Genomic DNA, 23,152 nt, shown 5'->3' with positions numbered 1-23,152 from the left:
CTTATAGGCGAGGCGTGCTCTGGACTACTCTGTTCTGCGATAAAGAATACTCAGACTCACTTTACTTGGATTGCAGATACATCATGATACATTTCCAATGGATGCTCTTTCGCCAAAGGGCATTTTACAGTAGTTTCATGGAAGATGTTGCTGTTGCCACTTCTAACTGATAGTATTTCTGCTGTTTCTGTTGCAACTTCCATTGCTGCTGCCCCTGCAGGGCCTTTTGGCCTCATCTCTGTATTGCCTGATGCTTCTATTGTGTGTAGTTGTTGCTTCATTGCTCTTCTGTTGGTGCCACTTGGCTGCTGCCTGTTAGCTCGCAGCTCTTTTGTACTGCTCTTGTTGTCCCATTGTTGTATGCCGTGAATATCACAACAAATACGACTACTTGCCACATCATACGCGTACATACATGCACACATGTTCGAGCAATAATAGCACCCAAGCACCCATACATACACACAGCCAAATACTCAGTTACATATTATGGTTATGGAGCCGCTTTCGAGTTGTTTTTTGGGGCTTTCCGCGACACTTGTAATCAAGTTTCGAGAGCATGCCACGAGTGTGCCAGTATCCCAGTATCCCCGTGCGTGTTGCCTACTTTTGTGCGGCACAGTGCCCATGTTGCGAGTGTAAGCGAGTGGCAAAAAGGAGCTCCTTCTCTAGTGGCAAGTGTGTCGGGTGGGGGAATGGGTGGCGGACCACCGCTTAATTGCTCTATTTGATGCTTTCAAATTGTATTTTAATTTCGCATTCCCCCCTTTTTATCATACTTATGTTGTGTTGTGTTCTGTTATGTTGTGCCTGCTGTCTTTAAGTTGCTTTTGTTTTGGGAAAGAGGAGAATATGAGGCATGGAGATGGGGAAAAGGTTCTTAATGGAGATCCCCCGCTTTTGATACTCTTTCCACATTCCCAATTTGTGGGTATATAAAGCCAAAACGATCAGGTTTTTCTGTCTTTGATTTCCCTATATCTCAATCTTTCTCTCTTTAGGGACTTCCTCGCCTATAGAAATTTTCAAGAAGCAAGACTTACACCGTTGCTATCCTTCTGTGTCTGTGACTCTGGATCTATGGCAATCTTATTACATTTTCTATCCCTCTGAATATATCGTTTTAGCTTCATTTCTATCTATCTATCGATGTATCCCCCTTCGTGGCATATTTTCCCTACCTATTTTTCATTTAAAATTCCTTCTGGCTAGTACTTTTTACCTCTTGGCTAAAGAGCATCTCCTGGCTTACATTCTTATATCCTGCTGCTTATATCCACTTGCTTCATCATCTTTGAGCGATTCTTTTTCTTTTTTGTTGCCTTTCTTTTTTCTGTTCCACTGCGGCTTCTCCGTGTTATGCAGTGTGGCAGCAAACTTGTATCTATTTAAATTTTGTGTGTGGCAACATGTTTATTTTATAACCTCAAGGCAGCCCTGAAACGGTGGCTGGGTGGTGGTGTGGGCGTGTCGGAGGATGCTTCATGTTTGACGGAAGTTTAATTGAATACACCGCTTACTTCTCTGGAGAGGGATGTTGGATGTGGGATGGCATGGCGATGGTGCATGTACTTGTGTGCGTGTGTTGGCCGCAAAACATTTGCCGCATGTAGTGCTGTTGGAGGCATTGGTGGCCGTGTGGAGGGAGTGGGGTGCGGAGGGGGGAGGGGGGAGGGGGGAGGGCAGGACACAGCAGCTCGCTAAAAACAAATGGCAATCAAGTTGAATTGTTACACACACAGAAAGAGACAGACAGTGGCAGAGAGAGACGGACATACATACACGCGCTGGCAGAAATTTACTCAACTTTTTTGATTTAATAATGAAATGAGTTTGTGTGCGTGCGTGTGCGTGTGTATGAATGGGCATGTGTGAGTGGTTGCATCTGTGAGTGTGTGTGTATGTGTGCATCCATGTAAATGGTCTTCGCTTTGTAATGTCTCAATGGCTGACAAGCAACAGCTGCTCAACAGCAACAGCAACGGCAACGGCAACGGCAACTGCAACAGCCGCCCCGCCTCGCCTTCACTTGCATCTTTGGCTTCCAGCAGTAATCTTTCCATCAGTGGATGACTGCCAGCAAAATAAAATTAAACAAATACAAGATAACAAGCCACTCCAGAAGTGCAGAGCAGCAGCAGCAGCAGCAGCATAACAGAGCAGAATAGAGAATAGAACTGAGCAGAATCCAGAATCAGCAAAGCCGAAATTCAATTACAGCTGCTTCAGGTTGTTGCATGTGTCCACTGTGCATGTGGAGCACTTGAGAATGCAGCCCGGCCGAAGGACACTTGACGCTGGACCCCAGTCTCGACCTTATTTGACCCCCGGCGGGGGAGGGAGAGGGGCTGCTCACTCTGGCTAACTGCAGCATGCCTTGCCACATGCTTGAATTGATTTAATTGAAATTTTATTTGGATTCATCTCGAGCTTGAGCTTGGGATGTCATTGTGCAACAGTTGTCTCAGTTTGGCGTTCGGGGTTCGGGGTTCGGGTTTCGGGGGGCAGGCAGCCTTTGACACTGTCTCATTGTTCATTTGTTGCAATTTTAATTAAGAGCTGCTCCTCTCTCTTTCTCTGTCTCGTGTGTGTGTATGTGTGTGTGTGTGTGTGTGCAGCAATTATATAATAACAATAAAACCAAATCTAGACACAAACAAGCAACCAAACCATCTAAAAATCTATCCACTGGCCATCCCCCCCATATACATATACCCGAACATAAAATACTACATATACATACATACATGCATATATATATATAAATATATATGTACATATATATTCACGGATAAATATAAAGTGTTTGTTTCTGTTCCTGTATAAAGCGTAATATCCAGGGGAAAATCTGGAAAGAACATTTGTAAAAACTGATGAGGAAATTATTAATAAATTACATATATAGAAATTTAATCCATTGAAGGTTGTTCATATGCTCAGCGGGCGCTTGATAGATGTATATGTATAATGACTACCCCCCAACCTACCCCCCACATACACACATGCATAAATACTCGTACACACGCGTCTGTGTATCTCTAACCAATCTCAGTGTCTCTATATGGTACTGGTACTTACATATATCAAAATGGGAATAAAACAAAAATCAACAATAATATTATGTGCCATTATTAGCAGACCTAAAGCTGAATAAAATATCATTCAAAACAAAACAAACAAAAAGCATAAGAAAAAGAAATTAAAGCTATAGAAAATTCGTATAGAAAATGAAATTTCCTTTAAGCATTCCAGAGTAGAGTATTGTTTTGTGTGACATTCTGTATATATGGTTTTTGTTGGAGATAATATCTAGATCTATATCTATATGGAGTATAACTATACGATGTACGAACCCTTGGTTACACGCCTTTTTTGTTGCTCCCAGTTTCTCTTTAGTGTAAGAATGTACATATATAAGAAAGTTGATTAGAAAAAAAACATCTCAAAATTGTATATAGCCGGTGAAGCGATTTCATTTATAGTTAAAATAATGATCATCGATACAATATCGATTATTTATCGATCGAAATAAAGATAAACCATAATACAAAAACCAGATCTGCGAAGATTTAAGGATCTTCAACAAAAATTTACCCAAAACTGAAGCTTAATCAAAGTTCACGATAATCCCAAACCCCCTCCCCCCCTTCCCATAAAAAAACAAAGAAGAGGAATATAAATATATGTATGGACATATATCTACGAGTATAAATCGTATAAAGTATAAAGTATAACTTATATATATATGTAATAACGAAACACGAATATATACAACCACAAAGGAAATTATATATATAAAATTATATATATATATATACATACTATATATATATATATATGGTAAACGAACAAATTCTACAAATAAAGGACAAAAATATATTTATTAAAATTAATCAGAAAGTTTAAATTGCGTGGACTACTGGGAGTGGGGAGACGGGGATGGTGGATGGGGGATGGGGGGGTGTATATCTGCACAAGTCAAAGTTTGGATCGAGAGTTGTAAAAGCAAAATCTGCATATGGCGAAGGGATGGGGGGCTGGTCTGTTTTTGGGGGCATACAACAGACAAGACAGCAAGTCCAAGCAGCTGCACCAACAACAAATTTCCCAAACTCTCTCTCATACCCCCCCTTCATCTGCATCTGCATCTGCATCTCCTTCTCCATCTACATCTCTCACTCAGAGACCGGATATCCGTTTCTGCGCCAAAGCGGAAGTTGTTGTGAAAATAACACAGCAAATAACTTTTGCCACCGCAATGAGCACTGAGCCTGCACCGCCCCCTCTCCCTCTGCCCTCTGCCCTCACTACCTATATATCCTGCCTCCATTTCATTCAGAAACTACTACAAATTTCTCACACTCCCACACACACACACACATACGCACACACACAGACGACTTATACGAATACGAATAGAAGGATGATGCTGCATGACATTTATCGCAAATTACGTAATAATACTCGGGGAAAAAACGTCACTGAAACCCCGCCTGTCAGCCCGTCCTTTTGCCGCTAACCGCTAAGCCACTTTTCCCACCCGTCAACCTCCTATTTTGCCTCTTTTTAACTCAGAGAAAGAGCATTACATTATGATGAGGAATACTCGTAATGCAGGATGAAGCCGCGAGGAAACAGAATAACTCTAAGAGAAAAGCTTAAATGTAGAGCGGAAGGGATACGAATAGTGGGACTAGAAGAAGGAAAGGGTAATTTGATAGCCTTGATAGATCAAGAATACAATTCGTTAGAAAAATATTGTATTTTCTGTAAGTGAAAATTTCTCTTTAAAGAGCACAGCCATGGCACAAGATACACCTCGACCTCGATAAGCAAATTTTCTAATCATATTTTAAATACTTTCAGTTTCAATCACGACGCCTTCTCCACTACCACTACCCCTCTCACTCTTTCTCGCTCCCTCCCGCGACCCTTGACAGCCGTTACGGAGCTCAATGGGGCATGACCGACCGCAGCCGTTGGCCAGAATCAAAATGAAGCAGAAATTATGCGAGGGCGGCTCAAAACAAGGACTGAAAACGGGACCGAAAGGACACCCGGAAAGGGTTGAAGTTAGCCGCTGAAGCGTCTTCGCGTATCAAAAATTGACTTTTAATGAAAACAATTGAAAATTCTCGGCGTCTATGCCGAAGCCACGGGGTTCTCCGTTTAGGGGAATACGCTCCAGCAACAGCAACAGCTTCAGCAGACTGCCTCCACTGCTTGACTGCTCAACTGCTCAACTGCTGACTGCGGTTATTAATTTCAATTAAAGCATTTAACCAGGGAGCCCAGAAAATCAGCAATATGCCAACACCCCCAACTGCGTACACTCCACACTTTTGGGCTTCTGTTTACACAGCCCCAGTCCCTGCCCCAGGCAGTCCTCACTTGGGCCTTACACATTAATTAGGCCGGATAAATTTTCGGAGTGAAATTTAACCCTAAATAGGTGCCCAAACGGAAGGTGCCACACAGTCGGGATCGTTTGACGAAAATGTTGAAGAGTCGAGTTTTCAAAGCTGTTTGTTGCTTTGATATAGAGAGAGAGAGAGAGAGCGAGAGAGGGAGCACAGATTTCCAGTCTCCTGATTATATCTTATTTCACAAAATCATCAAATTAACCAGTCAACGGCAGACTGCAATGCCAGAGCGCATTTAAAGTCCGAAAAATGAACAAACAAACAAACAAATTCACATGGAGAGCAAGGGAGGAACATAAGAATAGCAGGGGTAGCAGGGCGGGTGGTGACCCTCCTCCCTAGAAAGCAGCTTGTTTAAGCTGCAGACGGCAACTGGCTCCGGAATACGACGGCAGCGATAAGAGAGTCTGGTCTGGCCAGGTCCGGAGCTCTTCTCCGGAGTTGCAGTCAGAGTAGGAGCGACTGTAGACTGGTATCGGTATGCAGAGTGCTGGGTGGAGGCCAATGGATTGTCGGGGTCACCACCATTCACCGTTCGTTGTTTTCAATTTCTAGTTTCAGTGCAATGCTCTCCTTTGCAAATCGCTTGGTCCTTTGCCATCAGATATTTGGGAATACCTCCGAACATTAATAAGAGTGCCATCCCGCAGTGCTCTTACAGATACAATTAGAACTAAATATGTACACATGTATATGACTGTGGTAACAACTCTCGAAAAACACATTTAAACAATTCATTTACTCTAAGATGAAACCTGCCCATAATCACAGGATCTTAAAATAATAAAATCATATGACAAGAGAACAACAAAAGCTAGAGAGCCAAGCAAGAAATGTCAAAAGTAATAAAACAATTTGTTTCGAACACCGACTCCAAATAATTCATAAGGCCAAGAACTTATCATATCTATAGCACAGTGTCCTTTCTGGTTGCCTGGCAGCACACTACTCACACCCCACCCTCTTATACAAAGCGCGTGCTGGGCAACCCCGTTTTATCGATACGTTTATTTTGTTATTTGGAGAGTATTACCGGCAGTTGCAGTGGACTCAGCAGATCAGGCTCAGTGAAAGAGACGTCTTAGGTGAAACAGCAGCAGAAGAAACAGCAAAATGGTAAGTGTTTAACAGGCAGATCTTTGAATTCGATTCGCGAACAGTAAATCGAAAAGGGGCTGTTCTAGAAATCAGTTCAATACAGAAAGCAATGAATTTTTGGTTATCTAAGCTTCAGACAACAAATGCAATAAGCAATGGGAACGGAAACAGACCATGAAGCTGCTCTTCGTTCCCAACTATTCGTATCTCCCTTTCCCTTTGCTCTATCATCACAGCAACAAGAAGGATCAGCTGAAAGGATCATCAAAAAGCAAGCTGTGGGCAAGCAGCAATCAGCTGTGCTTACTCTTTCTGCCTCCTCGTGTAATAAGCACTGGACAAGTGCAAGCAGTGCAGTTGCCCCTTATCTACCATTCCACTACTTCGGCCTCTTAAGGCGCCTGTGATAAGGCCATCGACGATGGAGAGCTCCTTTCAGTTTCAGTTGCGCTGTCGCTGCCACTGCCACTACCACTACCGCTGCAGCGCATTCAATTTTTCATGCCACGCCAGGCTGTTGCTGCAGACGCAGACACATACAAAATGCATACTGTATATGCATTTGTGGGTGTATATTTATTACAGCCCCAGAGTCCGCCGGCCCCATCCGCCCGTTGCGTCTCAGTTGAATCTCAGCTCAGACCCCGACTCCGCCTCCAGGCAGAGGCCCCACCAGCATGCACTCGTTTGTTGTCTATTTTCGATCATTTGTTTATACGTATATATGTACGTATAGCCGTTGCTGTACATGTACTTGTGTATTTATATACATATACTTTACGCCTTTGGGCCAACGACGAGCAGGACGACCAGCAGGAGGACCAGCAGGAGGATGTAGTAGGGACAGAGAGCGGTGGACAGCGCGGTCGCAGCGCAGGCGGCTTCGAAAATTTTTGAATAATTTGCAGCCATAAAATATGCAATAAGCCAACAGCCAACAGCTGTTGCAAAATTGTTTTGAAAGCCGCGCCATCACATTATTTAAAGCGACGCCGCCGCCGTCTCTCTCTCTACAGTCGCGCGCTCGGTTCGGTTCGCCTTTGCCTTGGCAGAGACAGAGACAGAGTGGAGTGGAGTGGAGGGGAAGTGGCAGAGTATTTCTCCAGTGGAGGAGAGAGAGAATCGAATTAAATGTTGTTAAAGGATTTAAAGTGCGAAAAATAGTTGCCACACGGAAGAACAGGAGCAGTAGAGTCGCAGCACCAGACGACAATTGTGCACCACGCCAGCAGCACACAGCACCCGCCCCCACAACGCAGGGAGCCCCCCAATGGAATTTGCATTGACAAATGTGGATAGGATAGGATAGGGGAAGATATAAGGCCAAGAAGCTCCCAAAGTCAAAGTCGACCTTCTGTGGCTCCTGCGCTTTGACAAGCAGTGCACAGCATCATTCGATAAGTAGATCAGTAGCAAAGCGCTTTTGGCAAGCAGTCCATTGAAATGTTTCAAAATCAGTTCATTGGTTATTTCTCTTACCTTTTCTCGATTTTTCTTCATATATTTACAATATTTATTTATTTAATTAAATTTTATTTAACTACAAATTTACATTATTTTCTTAATTACAGCCGCCAAAGGGGAAAAAGGGCAAGAAGGGCAAGAAGATGCCGGGTAAGTGATCAAGCAATTATGTGATAGAAGACGCAAATCCATAAAAACGCATAAGCCTTAATCGAGCCTTAATAGCCATCCAATCGACATATCCGCCAAGTACACCTTCAGACTATCAGAAGAATGTCCGATCTTTACTTCATTTCAGAGATATGCATAATTGTCCCTCCCTTTTATTAACTATATATGTATGTATGTACATATCTATCTATTTATGTACAGACTGCACATTCCTGTGTGGCATTGGAAGAACATAATAGATCTTCCGAGGCAGTTGCCAACCCAATAGTTCCGTGCTCTTCAAATATTTCCACTCAAAAGCTCTTTAAGTCTCCGCCCATAAAGACAGCCAGGCTCCCATAAAGAGAGACAGCTCCAACAGGCAGCAGGCGAGGCAACGAGGTCTGCCTGGCAATTCATTTTCGGAACATTAATGGCTGTACAGGGTGCTGCAGGGCGGAGAAGGGTACGAGTACGAGTACGGGTACGGGTTCCGGACGACCCCGAGGCCGAGGCAGGATGGAATGGAATGGTGGACATTGGTCATTCAGGGCAATTTAAAAAGGCCAAGCAAAACAATTAGTAAATAACGATAATCTGCGTGAGGAGAGGCGAGAGCAGGAGCAGTAGCAGGACATGTCCGATGCACAGTGTAATTGCCCAAGCACAGGCCCAGTACGCAGTGCAACCAAAAAAATTCCAAAGGGAAAAACTGTCCACTTAATTTCCACGAGTGAGAGCACACACTGCACTCTGCCTTCACCGTCCACCGTCTCCCCTCCTCTCCGTTGGACATCTAACGCACATAATTGTTTCTATGCCTGGCTTCCAATGCTAGTCCTGTTCCTGTTCCTGCTCCTGTTCCTGCTCCTGTTCCTGCTCCTAGTCCGAGTCTTCGTCCTCGTCCGAGTCCTGGCACCAGCCGGCCAACGATGCCAATTACAGAAAACAATTACAACACAGTCTGCACGGGTCCGGGTCTGGGTCCTGGCCACATATGCGGGCAGGCACTGGGCAAACCGGCAGACAGGGGAGCGCGTGCCGTTCTCATTAAATTGTCATAAAGATGGGCTTGGGCACCCAAAATATGCGGTTAAACTAACTTCCACCAACTTTCGTTCGTCTCTCTCTCTCTCTCTCTCTCTCTAAACCACAGTGCTCATCGATGGCGTGGACACGTCGGCGATGACACGCGACCAGCTGGAGGCGTTTTCCCTGCGCCTAAAAGCCGAGATGGATCGCGAGCGGGAGGAGCGAAACTACTTCCAGCTGGAGAGGGACAAGATTCGCACCTTCTGGGAGATCACACGCCAGCAGTTGGGTGAGTCGGTATGCGGTAGCCCGCTCCCCAGCCAGATCTATAAGTAATCCCATGCCCAGATGAGACGCGCTATGAGCTGCAGCAGAAGGATAAGGAGATCGAGGCCACGCAGGACCTGGCGGACATCGACACCAAGCATGTGATGCAGCAGATGAAGCATCTGCAGTTCGAGAACCACAACAAGCTGGGCGAGGTGCGGGCGGAGGCGATGACCCAGCTGAAACTGGCCCAGGAGCACCATATCCTGCAGGAGACCGAGCTGCAGAAGGACAAGCGCCAGCTGCGGCGCGTTCTGCGCGAGCGCATGGAGGTTGGCGAGATGCAGCTGCGCCAGATGGAGTCCCACTTCAACGAGAAGATACTGTGGGTGCGCTCATTCGCAGCTCGTTGATCCAGCACTGATTACTCTCTCGCGATTTCAGGGAGCAGCGACTAGCTTTCGATCGGGAGCGCAAGGACAACGAGATGCTGCACGAGGAGAAGATGATGGAGCAGAAGTCCAAGCTGGATCTGTTCTACGGCACCCAGATGTTCGAGGTGGAGGAGCGCAAGAACCAGCAGATCAAGGACCTGCAGGACCACCACGACGGGGCCTTCAACGACATGAAGAACTACTACAACGACATCACCCTCAACAACCTGGCCCTCATCGGCAGCATGAAGGAGCAGCTGGAGCAGCTGCGCAAGCAGACCGAGCGCAGCGACCGCATCGCCGCGGACACGGCCCTGGAGAACAAGCGCCTCCGAGAGCCCCTCGAGCAGGCCAACATCCAGCTGAACGAGTTCCGCCGCAAGCTGGAGTTCTACGAACGGGACAAGCAGCAGCTGAGCCGCCTCAAGAGCCGCAACACGAAGCTGGAAAAGAAGGTGAAGGGCCTGACTTGGGAAGCGGAGACCCTGATCCTTCGCAACGATTCGCTCGTGGCCGAGCGGGAGTCACTCAAGGAGCGCTTCAACGACGTCATTGTGGAGTTACAGCAGAAGACGGGCCTGAAGAATGTGCTACTCGAGCGCAAGATTGCCGCCCTGATGCGCGAGGACGAGAAGCGCAGCATCGTGCTGCACGAGACCATAGCCACCTGCGCGCCCAATTTCGCCGACAAACTGACCAGCCTGGACGAACGGGTGGGCAGCATCATCGACGAAAAGAACAAGATCATCATAGACCTGCGCTACGAGGTGGCCAAAGCCCGCAAGGCTCACGACGATCTCCTGGAGACCTATGAGTGCAAGCTCAAGCAGTTCGGAGTGCCCACCGACAACCTAGGCTTCACGCCCATCCGGGACCGAGATGAGAAACAGCTCTACGTATGTGGCCCTGCCGGCATCATTACGGAGAACAAGTAGAACTGGAAGGCGAATCGAGAAGAGCAGTCCACCGAAACAGAATCAGAAGTCGAAGACACCCCACCCCACCCCGACCAAATTAAATTGCCAGTTTGTTTCATTCAGAATTCAGAATTTATTCAAATTTAGTCTAGATTAGTGTATAAGAAGTATGTATATGTATATGCTTATAAAAAAAACGTTCTGGAATAGCAAGGAGTTGAACACGTCCAGAATCCGCTTACAATCCAATACTACTCGTACTTCGATTAATATCGTACTAGATGCATAGAGAGAGAGAGAGAGATAGAGAGAGGGAGATACGTAGAGATAGAGTCGAGCCAAGTATTGCTATCGTTCAAGGACTATCAGTGTCCCTTTCTGGTGGTTGTGTGCTAACCCAATTGATACTCAATGGAACATGCCTAACAAAACATTCGGGTTCGGGTTCGGGTTCTTAAGTAACTCTTCAATGGAAATGATAAACCTCTTGAACCTTTTTCTCTCGACGGGGGGAGATGGAGATACGTTCTAAACATTTGTTTGCTCTTTGCTTTAGTCTAATTTTTACTATATCTTGCTTTGTTATGGATAGGTTTCTCTTTCTTTAGTTTTGTTTAGTTTTTGTCAATTGATTTATTTTTGAAATATATATCACATGATGTTTTGCTTCTTGTTGCTGTTACTACGGATTCAATTCGAGTTCAGTTTCAGTTTCAGTTTAGTTTCAGTTTCAGTTTTTCAATTGATTCGATCAACAATAATTTCGCTTGTTCTCGTTTTAAATATTTAAATTTCCACCAACCAAATTGTGTTCCTTGGCTTTCAGTACTGTTTCTTTATTTTTTATTTATTATTTTAAATCCTTCTTTCAACGGTTCAACTTTTCTTTCAACGGTTTTGGTGCGGAGCCAAGAGCTGATACGCTTAACAAATAGTTTATGGGGTAGCAAAGGTATTTATTTGTAGTGTAATACAAAAGTAAATTTGGCTTCGGAGCTAAATTAAAATTATATGTATGTATGTAAAATTCTTTTAATACAAAACAAAAAACGAACAAAAAATTAAGCAAATATTTATCAATTTGGAATGCGGTTGTTCTTATTTTCCAATTCGGACAACCACCTGTTTTAGCCGATTGGAAATGAGATTTTAAATTCGTCATATACTGTAGGAACCTGAATGAAATACATAAAAATCTAAAAACTTCATATAGATTGTATCTTGTTTTCACATAAAATAAAAAGAAAAAAATATACTTCAGGTAGATATCTGATTCATCGTGCTATAATATGTTCCCCATTTGAAATAGTTCAAGACATGGACCAATCACACAAATCATAGACACAATTCATTCTCTTTGGGGGTAGATCTCTTTGTAAGAGTTTACAAATGTTTCTTACATCTATGTTTTTTAGTAAAAGAATATCCAAAATAAGAAATACAAAATAAAAACTACCTATGAAGACTGATTCGTAATCAATATTCAGTTTCATTTCAAAATAATTTAAAGTCTATATATATGTATGTGTGTGTGTGTTTTTGTGTTTTTGTGTGTATGTGTTCGGATCTTCTATTCTTTGATCTATCTAATTCGTGTGTGCTTAAGAGCCAGGCAGCGCGGGTTAATTGAATACATTGTAGTGTAGTTTTTCTTGATTTGTGTGTGCTGTGCCATTTTGGTGTAATTCAATTTTTTTGCTTTGTTTGTTTATCTTAGTTTCAGTTGCAGCGTTTGTTTTCTTGCTTGTAAAGGTACTTTTCGGTTACGTTACGCTCCAGCTCCAGTAGGACACTGGTATTTCCATATTTCGATTTCACAAACTATACAGAATGTAACTTATATATGTATCCTCTTGTTATCGTTATCGTTTCGTTTTCGTTTTTGTTCTAGTTCTGGATGTTTTGTAGTTTTGTGTTACATTTTTGTTTTGTTTTTGTTTTGTGTAAAGCAAAAATTAAGGCGATCACAACGGTTTACTTCACAGATGCGTGTGGAAACATTTTGATTAGAAATGTCCGTGGAAATATTTCCTATTTTTTTTTTGTTTTTCTTTTGTTTTCATTCTTGTTAGTTACAAGTTTTTCTTAACATCCAAATTGGGTTTTCTATGCTCTGTATACCAGTAAATGTAATTTTAATTTTAATTTAAGTATAATTTCGCTTAGCTAATTTTTGTTTAGTCGAATTGGTTGGCGTTTCCTCTCGTTATTGTTCTCAACTATGGGGTATCTCGGCGATTTCGCAATCTTAATAATTATACTGATTCATGGTTGTTTCTGTGAGTGTCTGTGTTGCGTGTGTGTGTATGTGTATGGCACATTGGGAGTATCTTTTTGCCTTGTACGCGTTCCGACTATTAAGCTAATGATTCATTTGATTCGATTCGACCCGAGGATATACATATACATAAACATATACATATATAGTACGTATGCACGTATATAGCTGATATTCATTATTGCTTGGACTTGGACTATTTAAGCTAAGGCTATGTTTAGGTTTACATATGTTTTCGGTTTTTTTTTCATGTTTATGTTTATGATTAATGATTAATGATTAGTTTACTTGTTTTATCTTTATCTAAATGCCATAATTTGTGTTTCAGTACGTTTCGATGCCCGTATTTCGTATTTTGAAAGTCTCAACTAAAATGAAAGTTTAACTAACATTTTTTGTTTGTAAGGCAATTTGTTGTTTCGGTTTCAGTTTCAGTTTTTGTTAGTTTTTAGTTTTAGTTTCTGTGCTACATTTACGTTTTGGTGTGTGTTTGTTCTTTCTAACTTCTTTCCGCTCAGATGCTTTGGGATTGTTTTAAATCCAAATTGAATTTAGATTCGAGTTCAGTTCAGTGGATTCAGTTTGATTTCTAAAAACAAAATCATTTGCCTGAAGCACTAGCAGCAATATATCTGATATACTGTTCAAATGGTGGATACAAATCTAAAATCTAAAAAATCGAGTACTCAATACGAGCGTTACATCAGAACTAAAGTCGCTTTCTGTTTCTATGTTTCTGTGTGTCTGTGTGTGTGTTGGATGCAGGTGTGTATGAGTGTGTGTGAACTAACATTATAGCTAATATCATTATTATATAGGTGGAGGGGGGGGACTGTCACCCTAGCGTCATGAAAGCGAAAGAGATAGAGCACTCGTCCCTTGCGCTTTGCTCTGTAGCTCTCCTGTGGCCTCACCTTTTCCTCCTAGTGGAACTTTGCGCTCGCAAAGGCGTTTATGATTTGTGGCGTGTACTCGCTCACGCCGCACAGCTCGAGCACATTCTGTTTGAGCACAGTCGAGTACTCCATGGACTTGTGGCTCTGCCGCAAGCTCACAATAATAAACCTGCAAAATGTCGTGAGTAAACTCTCGCTTATAGGGAGCTATCCAACTTACTTGGCATTACACTTTCGCTCCTCGCTATACTTCTCCAGGAGGGCGGCCAATCGGTTAGCGCTATTATTGGGATTTCCACGAGTGGCGCCCGGCACCACGATCAGGAACACATCATATGTGTTCTTATCCTCCAGAGCGCTGATCATCACTTCTGCGAGCACCTGCTTGGTCTTCTGAACCTATAACACATTAGCATTGGTTAGCATTATGGCTTGCATGGCCACTGAGCAGCGTGAGCTTTACCAATTGGGTTTTGCAACATTCCGTTGCCTCCACCACTGTCATTTCCTTAGTCCAGGGAAGCGCCTTGAGCTTGCCAGTTCGATCGGACCAATAGTTCACTTTACTGTTGTTGGTGTCGGTCTTATAAAAGCCGAAAGCGAGAGCCACAAGCGCATCCAGATAATTAATCGACCGATGGCGGCCATTAAGGCATTCTACAATCAGATTTGATCAGTTCTACATTTTCGGAAGGATTCCATTAGATCACTCACTGCCTAAGTACAATTTTTCCAGACTTAAGGTTATGTGCAGCCGCTTGCCCAGGGCCTTGTTGTGTCCAAATGAGGCCGCGTAGACATTATACAAAAAGTTTGGCCTGTTCGGGCTAATCGCAGATGTCTAATTGAGAGAGAGAGAGAGAGAGAGAGGCACAGATGAGATGAGAGCATAGATGGATGATGATGACTTACCTCTCCCTTATGCTTATGCAAACGCATCGTTTCCAGAAGGATGCGCAGCGGGGCTATGTTGGCCGCCTTCATCTTCGTTTTGTTGAGCAACTGCTCCTGATATTTGATGTACGAAACGTTTGCCTTTCGCTTACTGAGACGCAACACCCGCGGCGAGGTCTTCAGTAGCTGCTCGTAGCTGATCATTGGGATCAGGAATTCGGCAAGCGCGGGATCGAAGCGCAAATGGTCGGGCACTTGATCATACGTTAATGACAGCTCTTTCAGTACCGGCAGAGCCTCCTGGGCTGTTTTGGTCTTACGCAGCTTGATAATACCCTCAATTTGTTTTTTACATTCGACAAGGGGATTGAGGAACTCCGGCCAGCTTCCCAGCTCCTTTGTGGGGGTGGACAACAGCCGCAGGGTGGCCTTAATTTCGGGAATCATTTCCACATTCAAATAATGGCAGCGACGCAGCAGATCCTTGTGAAAGGAACAGATTTTCTCGTTCTTCGCCCACATTTGCAGCAGCATAGCCGACGATTTGTCCTGGTACCACTCCATGACCGCCTTGCGGATGGTGCGACTGAATGGAGTTTTGCGACCTTGCAATATCTGCACCTGCTTCACGAACTGCGTGAACATAAAGAGGTCCGTGTCGCAGCGCACCAGCCGAGGAAAATATTTGCGCAACAGCGCCCTCTCCAGCGTATTGGTGCACGTCGACAGGTACACGGCCAACACAAACAACGCCTCATCGCGCCGTGGCAAGTAATCGTCGTTGTTAATCAGAACTTCGACCAGGCAGTCCCCCAGCTGCTGGGCACCAATCTCGGCACAGAGGACGAGCAGCTCGGTGAACCTCTCCTTTGTCACCTTCTCGTTTGAGGAGAACAAATAGACAGCCACTTCCGTGTTGCCGATGTAGCAGAAGCGTCGCAGCTTATCAATGGCAGTGATATGTGTGATGGCAACGGCAACCGTTTGCAATGCTGCAGCAGGCACAGGTAGGGAATTTAGTTTAGTGTACATTTTGACGGCATGATTGAATAGGTACTCACGTGCCACCGGGGCCTTTTCAGGATTGGCGTCGTTCTTTGGCTCCTTCAAGGGCTTAGCGTTCGGTGCAGCTGCCCCACAAAACGGAGCAGGCACATGAGAATGGAAATTATATTTAGTTTATTGTGACGATCATTGTTCTCAACGAACAGATACTCACGTGCCATCGGTGTCTCGTCTGGCTTAGTGTCGACCTTTTGCTTCTTCATGGGTACTGCTTCTGGTACAGAAAACATATAAATGGAATTTTATGTGGCGACATCACTGAAAAGGTACTCGGTACTCACGTGCCAATGAGGACTCGTCTAGTTTCTGTACGGTCTTCTTGGGTTTCACCATGGTCGTTGTGGCTATCAAGCCGTTCGATGCACCGGGGGCCACCGGGGCTACGGTTGGGTTCTCTTCGGCCTTGGCCGTTATGTCTATCAAATACTCTACAACTACTCTCACGTAAGCGTTTGGTTAAGTTTACAGTCGGGATATGAATGAAAAAGATACTCACGTGCCACCGGGGCGTCGTCTACGTCTTTGGGCTCCTTCATAGGCGTTGTATCCATGGAAACCAGATCCGATGCTGATGCTACTCTTCCGCAAGCGTCGCGAGGCAGCCACATGCGTGTGTGTGTGTGTCGGAATTTGATTTAGTTTGATGTCGCAGCATGAATGAAAAGATACTCACAATCCACCACGGGCTCGCTTGGGCTCTTCAAACCCTTGGCCTCTTCCATTGCTCGCGCTGCGTACGATGAACTGCGTATCAGTTGCTTCAGAGAGCTCGAGATGGATCCTGTGAGAATGAGGTCCAGCGAGAACAAACTACAAACGACGCACTTTACTTGGCATCCAACTATCTGCCGTAATTCGCCAACCAATAAGACTCTGCCGCCACGGAAAATACACAGGCACGTGTATTGCAAAACGCGAATTTAATGCGGCGGGCCAAACTACCAGGGCTTGTTGTTAGCTATTTTATTTAACAAAGCAAGCAAAATGTGTGGTCAAAACAAAAAACAAACTATAGTCAATAATACACTCTACACGGTTACTACACATTTGCTACATAATGGAAGGAAAAAGAGGGTGTGGACAACAGCCAACACGGCCCAGAAAATGCAACTCATGCAAGGTGAAATCCACCCCATTTCCCCACTATACCTTGTAAGCAAAAAGCCGATTTTGTCTGCAAGGTATGTGTCCTCACACGGAAGATAATTTTAATTTGCCTTGGCTGTTTTTGCCCGTTGTCCATATCTTTTTTAATAGCCCATTCAAAATAAAGACTTATTTTTTCGTCGCAAAGAGAGCACTTATTGATCAGGTATGCGGTCAGAGAGGCAGAAATATACCAAAAGATACTGTCTCATTTTCAAAATATTCCGTACATATACCCTTTATTTGAACTCGATAACAACATGAGTTAAGCCGCCAATAATACCACAAATAATAATAATATTAATTACTCTTGTATGTCCATCCTATCCTTTATATTTATTTAAACAAAAGACTACGATATCTTTCACCTTAACTGCGCTAAAATTCTTCAAGATTCTCTGGTCGCCAATGGGTTAATCGTTCTCTGTCCATGATCGAAAATCAAATTCCTCGATTTTTATATTCAACTTAATAGTACTAGATAGATAGGAACCCCAGCTCTCAGCTCATAATTTTATCCGATTGGTAAATCGATTTCCTGCAAGACGGCTTACTTTAAACTCTCAGCTTTATTCGTTTGTTTACATAAACTGTGCAGAGAAAAAAACGTAAGTGTGTACGGAATGTTACGTCATTGTTGCTGGTAAACAGATATCCGCTATAGGTATGGACATCTTTATACCCTATTTCATGTAATTCATAATCAAATTCTGTTTTCCAAGCTGATTTAATACATAACTAATGACTATTTCTCAGACGTTCGTGACGGTCCAGACTGTCGTGCAAAAGAAATCAGTATTTTTATGATTTGCCATTCTTCGGAAAGCTATATCTCAGACAACTAGGGCCAGATCGGTAAAGGACCCACACTCCCAAGATCGCGAGAGTCCAGACTGTCGAACGGCATCAAAATCTCGACTTCGAAAATGAGGCCGATTTTTGACAATTTTAATGATGTAACCATCATGATTTTTTGCGAAAATCGTGAAAAAATGGATGTCCTTTTTTCCGATGGCAGTCGATTGGCGGGACTCGCCCGATCACGGAAAGATATGTCACGCCCCGATCGGTCCATAAATAGTCGAGATATAGCCAAAGAAAATATGAAAATATCGGCAAGTTGAGGATTGTTGTAGAACAATTAACAACAACAAAAGACTACAACAAGCCAGGTTTGTTTAAAGTATTGTTTTCTCCGCTATTTGTGGCCCGATCAGTATGATGCCTTCCTGTGATCGAATAAGTGCACCCGATCTAATGGAGCCCTTATCACGGATCCAGAATATTTTTCCCAATCAAACATAATAGTATTTATCTATATATTTTATTATTCGACAACGGAACCAGCATAATCCTTATCTAACTTATTTCTATCTTAAATAATAAAGATCTGAGCAGCTATGGTCCTTCCATCCTGGAGGGAGGAGAAATGCACGACGCGAAATCTGCGAACTTTCTGGATTAGATCCCAGGCTCTTCGGCTCTAAGCCAGTCTGACGCCCATTCATACACCGCCGAATCAAACGATGGGCTACAGCTTCAAAGCGGGTAAGTGAATCAGTGTACAATTGTGGACATATTTTAAAATATATCTTGATTCACAGAGAGCTTACATATGTACCCTTCGCTTTGTCACAAACCGAGTCGTATCCGACTTTCGCCGCCAAAAGGAGTCCTATCCAAGCATTACCGAGGCGTATTCGAGATAGACCGAGTCCAATCCCAGCCAGACAGAATCGTATCCCAGCAGGACAGATGCGCACCCCTGCAAGATCCGAACGTAAGAAGCCATCGTCATTCAAGGACTTTGACAATGACAACCAAAGGAGAGGCTGCGGAAGCTACTAGATTTTAGATAGATATCCTTGTTGTTAGGTTTAAGATAGATACAAATTGTATCCACTTGTTTATTTATTTATACTAAGCTATGTTCTGATCAATAAAGTTATTGAAAAATCATCCTTGCTGTATTCTGTATTGGGGAAACCATACCGATTACAAAAAGGCGGGGCACGCCCAGATCGGTTCACAAACAGCGAAGAAAACTAAATTTTTTGATTGGGGAAGAGGTCCTTGATCCTTGATAAGGACTCCATCAAAACAGGGACATTTTTTCAATCACAGGAAGCCATCGCACGCCCAGATCAACCCACAAACAGCCCAGAAAACTAAATATGTATAGTTGGCGTTGTTGAAGTCCTTGCCGAAGGATCAAGGAAATTTTTCTGATCACGGTGGGCCATGGCAACTTCCGCTCAGGCCACAAATAAGGGAGAAAACAAGATATATGTTTCTGGAGAAAATATCCTTGATCCTTAGTCCTTGATAAGGACTGCATTACATCAAGGATGCTTCCCCGAGCACAGGAAGCCGTCACATGTCCCGATCGGGCCACAAATAACGGAGAAAACAAAACTGGCTCGAAACTGGCTTTGAAAATGTAGTTCAAGAAATCACAGATAGGGGCGCTACCGCAAACGAAAAAAAACTCGCGTCAAATGGCTGGGATACCAGGCCAACAGAAATCAGCAGAAGGTAACTGTAGCAAATGCAAAAAATATTGTTGCATACTTTTGGGGGCCCGCAAATTTAAAAAATTCAGCTACCTTCTGCTGATTTCTGTTCGCCTGGTATCCCAGCCATTTGACGTAAGTTTTCTTTTTGTGTACAGTGGCGAACCTTTCGGTGATTTTCAAAGCCCGTTACGAGCCAGTTCTGTTTTGTCCGTTATTTGTGGCCCGATCGGGACATGCGACAACTTCGTGTGTTCGGAATAACATCCTTGATTTGATGGAGTCCCTATCAAGGACCAAGGATCAAGGATGTCTCCTCCAGACATATATATCCTGTTTTCTCCATTCATTGTCACCCGATCAGGACATGCGATGGCATCCTGTGTTCAGAAAAATATCCCTGATTTGATGGAGTCCTTATCAAGGACCAAGGATCAAGGATATTTTCTCCAGACATAAATATCTTGTTTCTCCCTTATTTGTGTCCTAAGCGGAAGGTGCCATGGCCCACCGTGATCAGACAAATGTCCTTGATCCTTCGGTAAGGACTCCAACGACCCTAACAATACATATTTAGTTTTCTCGGCTATTTGGGGCACGATCGGGACATGCGACGGCTTCGTGTGTTCGGGGAAGCATCCTTGATGTAATGAAGTCCTTATCAAGGACTAAGGATCAAGGATATTTTCTCCAGAAACATATATCTTGTTTTCTCCCTTATTTGTGGCCTGAGCGGAAGGTGCCATGGCCCACCGTGATCAGAAAAATTTCCTTGATCCTTCGGCAAGGACTTCAACAACTCCAACTATACATATTCAGTTTTCTGGGCTGTTTGTGGGTTGATCTGGGCGTGCGATGGCTTCCTGTGATTGAAAAAATGTCCCTGTTTTGATGGAGTCCTTATCAAGGATCAAGGACCTCTTCCCCAATCAAAAAATTTAGTTTTCTTCGCTGTTTGTGAACCGATCTGGGCGTGCCCCGCCTTTTTGTAATCGGTATGGTTTCCCCAATACAGAATACAGCAAGGATGATTTTTCAATAACTTTATTGATCAGAACATAGATTACTATAAATAAATAAACAAGTGGATACAATTTGTATCTATCTTAAGCCTAACCACAAGGATATCTATCTAAAATCGAGTAGCTCCCGCAGCCTCTCCTTTGGTTGTCATTGTCAAAGTCCTTGAATGACGATGGCTTCTTACGTTCGGATCTTGCAAGGGTGCGCATCTGTCCTGCTGGGATACGATTCTGTCTGGCTGGGATTGGACTCGGTCTATCTCGAATACGCCTCGGTAATGCTTGGATAGGACTCCTTTTGGCGGGTAAAGTCAGATACGACTCGGTTTGTGGCAAAGCGAAGGCTACATAAGCCCTCTGTGAATCAAGATATACATATTTTAAAATATGTCCACAAATGTACACTGAAGCACTTACCCGCTTTGAAGCTGTAGCCCATCGTTTGATTCGGCGGTGTATGAATGGGCGTCGGACTGGCTTAGAGCCGAAGAGCCTGGGATCTAATCCAGAAAGTTCGCAGATTTCGCGTCGTGCATTTCTCCTCCCTCCAGGATGGAAGGACCATAGCTGCTCAGATCTTTATTATTTAAGATAGAAATAAGTTAGATAAGGATTATGCTGGTTCCGTTGTCGAATAATAAAATATATAGATAAATACTATTATGTTTGATTGGGAAAAATATTCTGGATCCGTGATAAGGGCTCCATTAGATCGGGTGCACTTATTCGATCACAGGAAGGCATCATACTGATCGGGCCACAAATAGCGGAGAAAACAATACTTTAAACAAACCTGGCTTGTTGTAGTCTTTTGTTGTTGTTAATTGTTCTACAACAATCCTCAACTTGCCGATATTTTCATATTTTCTTTGGCTATATCTCGACTATTTATGGACCGATCGGGGCGTGACATATCTTTCCGTGATCGGGCGAGTCCCGCCAATCGACTGCCATCGGAAAAAAGGACATCCATTTTTTCACGATTTTCGCAAAAAATCATGATGGTTACATCATTAAAATTGCCAAAAATCGGCCTCATTTTCGAAGTCGAGATTTTGATGCCGTTCGACAGTCTGGACTCTCGCGATCTTGGGAGAGTGGGTCCTCTACCGATCTGGCCCTATTTGTCTGAGATATAGCCTTCCGAAGAATGGCAAATCATAGAAATACTGGTTTCCTCTGCATGCTATATCTCTGCAATACGGAAGCCGAACGGGGCGTGGCATGTCTTTCCGTGATCGGACGAGTCCTGCCAATCGACTGCCATCGGAAAAAAGGACATCCATTTTTTCACGATTTTCGCAAAAAATCATGATGGTTACATCATTAAAATTGCCAAAAATCGGCCTCATTTTCGTAGTCGAGATTTTGATGCCGTTCGGCAGTCTGGACTCTCGCGATCTTGGGAGTGTGGGTCCTCTACCGATCTGGCCCTATTTGTCTGAGATATAGCCTTCCGAAGAATGGCAAATCATAGAAATACTGGTTTCCTCTGCATGCTATATCTCTGCAATACGGAAGCCGATCGGGGAGTGGCATGCCTTTCCGTGATCGCGCGAGTCCTGCCAATCGACTGCCATCGGAAAAAAGGACATCCATTTTTCACGATTTTCGCAAAAAATCATGATGGTTACATCATTAAAATTGCCAAAAATCGGCCTCATTTTCGAAGTCGAGATTTTGATGCCGTTCGACAGTCTGGACTCTCGCGATCTTGGGAGTGTGGGTCCTCTACCGATCTGGCCCTATTTGTCAGAGATATAGCCTTCGAAAGAATTGAAAATCATAAAAATACTGGTTTCCTCTGCATGCTATATCTCTGCAATACGGAAGCCGATCGGGGAGTGGCATGCCTTTCCGTGATCGCGCGAGTCCTGCCAATCGACTGCCATCGGAAAGGACATCCATTTTTTCACGATTTTCGCAAAAAATCATGATGGTTAATTGTCAAAAATCGGCCTCATTTTCGAAGACGAGATTTTGATGCCGTACGACAGTCTGGACTCTCGCGATCTTGGGAGTGTGGGTCCTCTACCGATCTGGCCCTATTTGTCAGAGATATAGCCTTCGAAAGAATTGAAAATCATAAAAATACTGGTTTCCTCTGCATGCTATATCTCTGCAATACGGAAGCCGATCGGGGCGTGGCATGTCTTTCCGTGATCGCGCGAGTCCTGCCAATCGACTGCCATCGGAAAAAAGGACATCCATTTTTTCACGATTTTCGCAAAAAATCATGATGGTTACATCATTAAAATTGCCAAAAATCGGCCTCATTTTCGTAGTCGAGATTTTGATGCCGTTCGACAGTCTGGACCCTCACGACCCTGGGAGAGTAGGCCCCTAAGCGATCTGGCCCCAGTTGTCTGAGATATAGCCTTCCAAAGAATGGCAAATCGCTAAAATACTGGTTTCCTCTGCACGCTATATCTCTGCAATACGGAAGCCGATCGGAGTGTGGCATGTCTCTTTGTGATCGGGTGGCGCTAAAGAGTCTCGGCTAATAGAGCTGGAGGATAACTGAACTGGGGATACACATGCAAAATCGAATCC

The 23,152-nt window shown here is 43.8% G+C and overlaps 2 protein-coding genes across 4 annotated transcripts; one reads left to right on the top strand and one right to left on the bottom strand.

Annotated features, from left to right (window-relative positions):
- Positions 1-6,246: 6,246 nt before the first annotated feature.
- On the top strand, positions 6,247-11,034 carry Gas8 (Growth arrest specific protein 8). Its single transcript, XM_001354992.3, has 5 exons — positions 6,247-6,539; positions 8,093-8,135; positions 9,292-9,456; positions 9,516-9,819; positions 9,879-11,034. The coding sequence occupies exons 1-5, from the start codon at positions 6,537-6,539 to the stop codon at positions 10,801-10,803; spliced, it is 1,440 nt and encodes a 479-aa protein (XP_001355028.2). The 5' UTR covers positions 6,247-6,536; the 3' UTR covers positions 10,804-11,034.
- Positions 11,035-11,724: 690 nt separating this feature from the next.
- LOC4814504 (uncharacterized) lies at positions 11,725-16,992 on the bottom strand. 3 transcript variants are annotated; one of them, XM_001354993.4, is made up of 10 exons: positions 16,592-16,992; positions 16,415-16,492; positions 16,200-16,352; positions 16,073-16,132; positions 15,915-15,983; positions 14,872-15,845; positions 14,674-14,800; positions 14,423-14,616; positions 14,180-14,358; positions 11,725-14,128 (listed from the first exon to the last, which is right to left on the bottom strand). In XM_001354993.4, exons 1-10 carry the CDS (start codon positions 16,638-16,640, stop codon positions 13,987-13,989), a joined length of 2,025 nt encoding a protein of 674 aa, XP_001355029.4. In that variant the 5' UTR covers positions 16,641-16,992; the 3' UTR covers positions 11,725-13,986. The 3 variants fall into 3 exon arrangements, with proteins under 3 accessions (XP_001355029.4, XP_015041919.2, XP_015041920.2); XM_015186433.2 differs by having other exon boundaries at positions 16,073-16,126; XM_015186434.2 differs by having other exon boundaries at positions 16,073-16,129; positions 16,592-16,917.
- Positions 16,993-23,152: the final 6,160 nt, after the last annotated feature.

This window comes from Drosophila pseudoobscura, chromosome X (assembly GCF_009870125.1).
Source record: "Drosophila pseudoobscura strain MV-25-SWS-2005 chromosome X, UCI_Dpse_MV25, whole genome shotgun sequence".
NCBI classification, from domain to species: domain Eukaryota; kingdom Metazoa; phylum Arthropoda; class Insecta; order Diptera; family Drosophilidae; genus Drosophila; species Drosophila pseudoobscura.
This window is presented reverse-complemented; position numbering and strand designations above follow the sequence as displayed.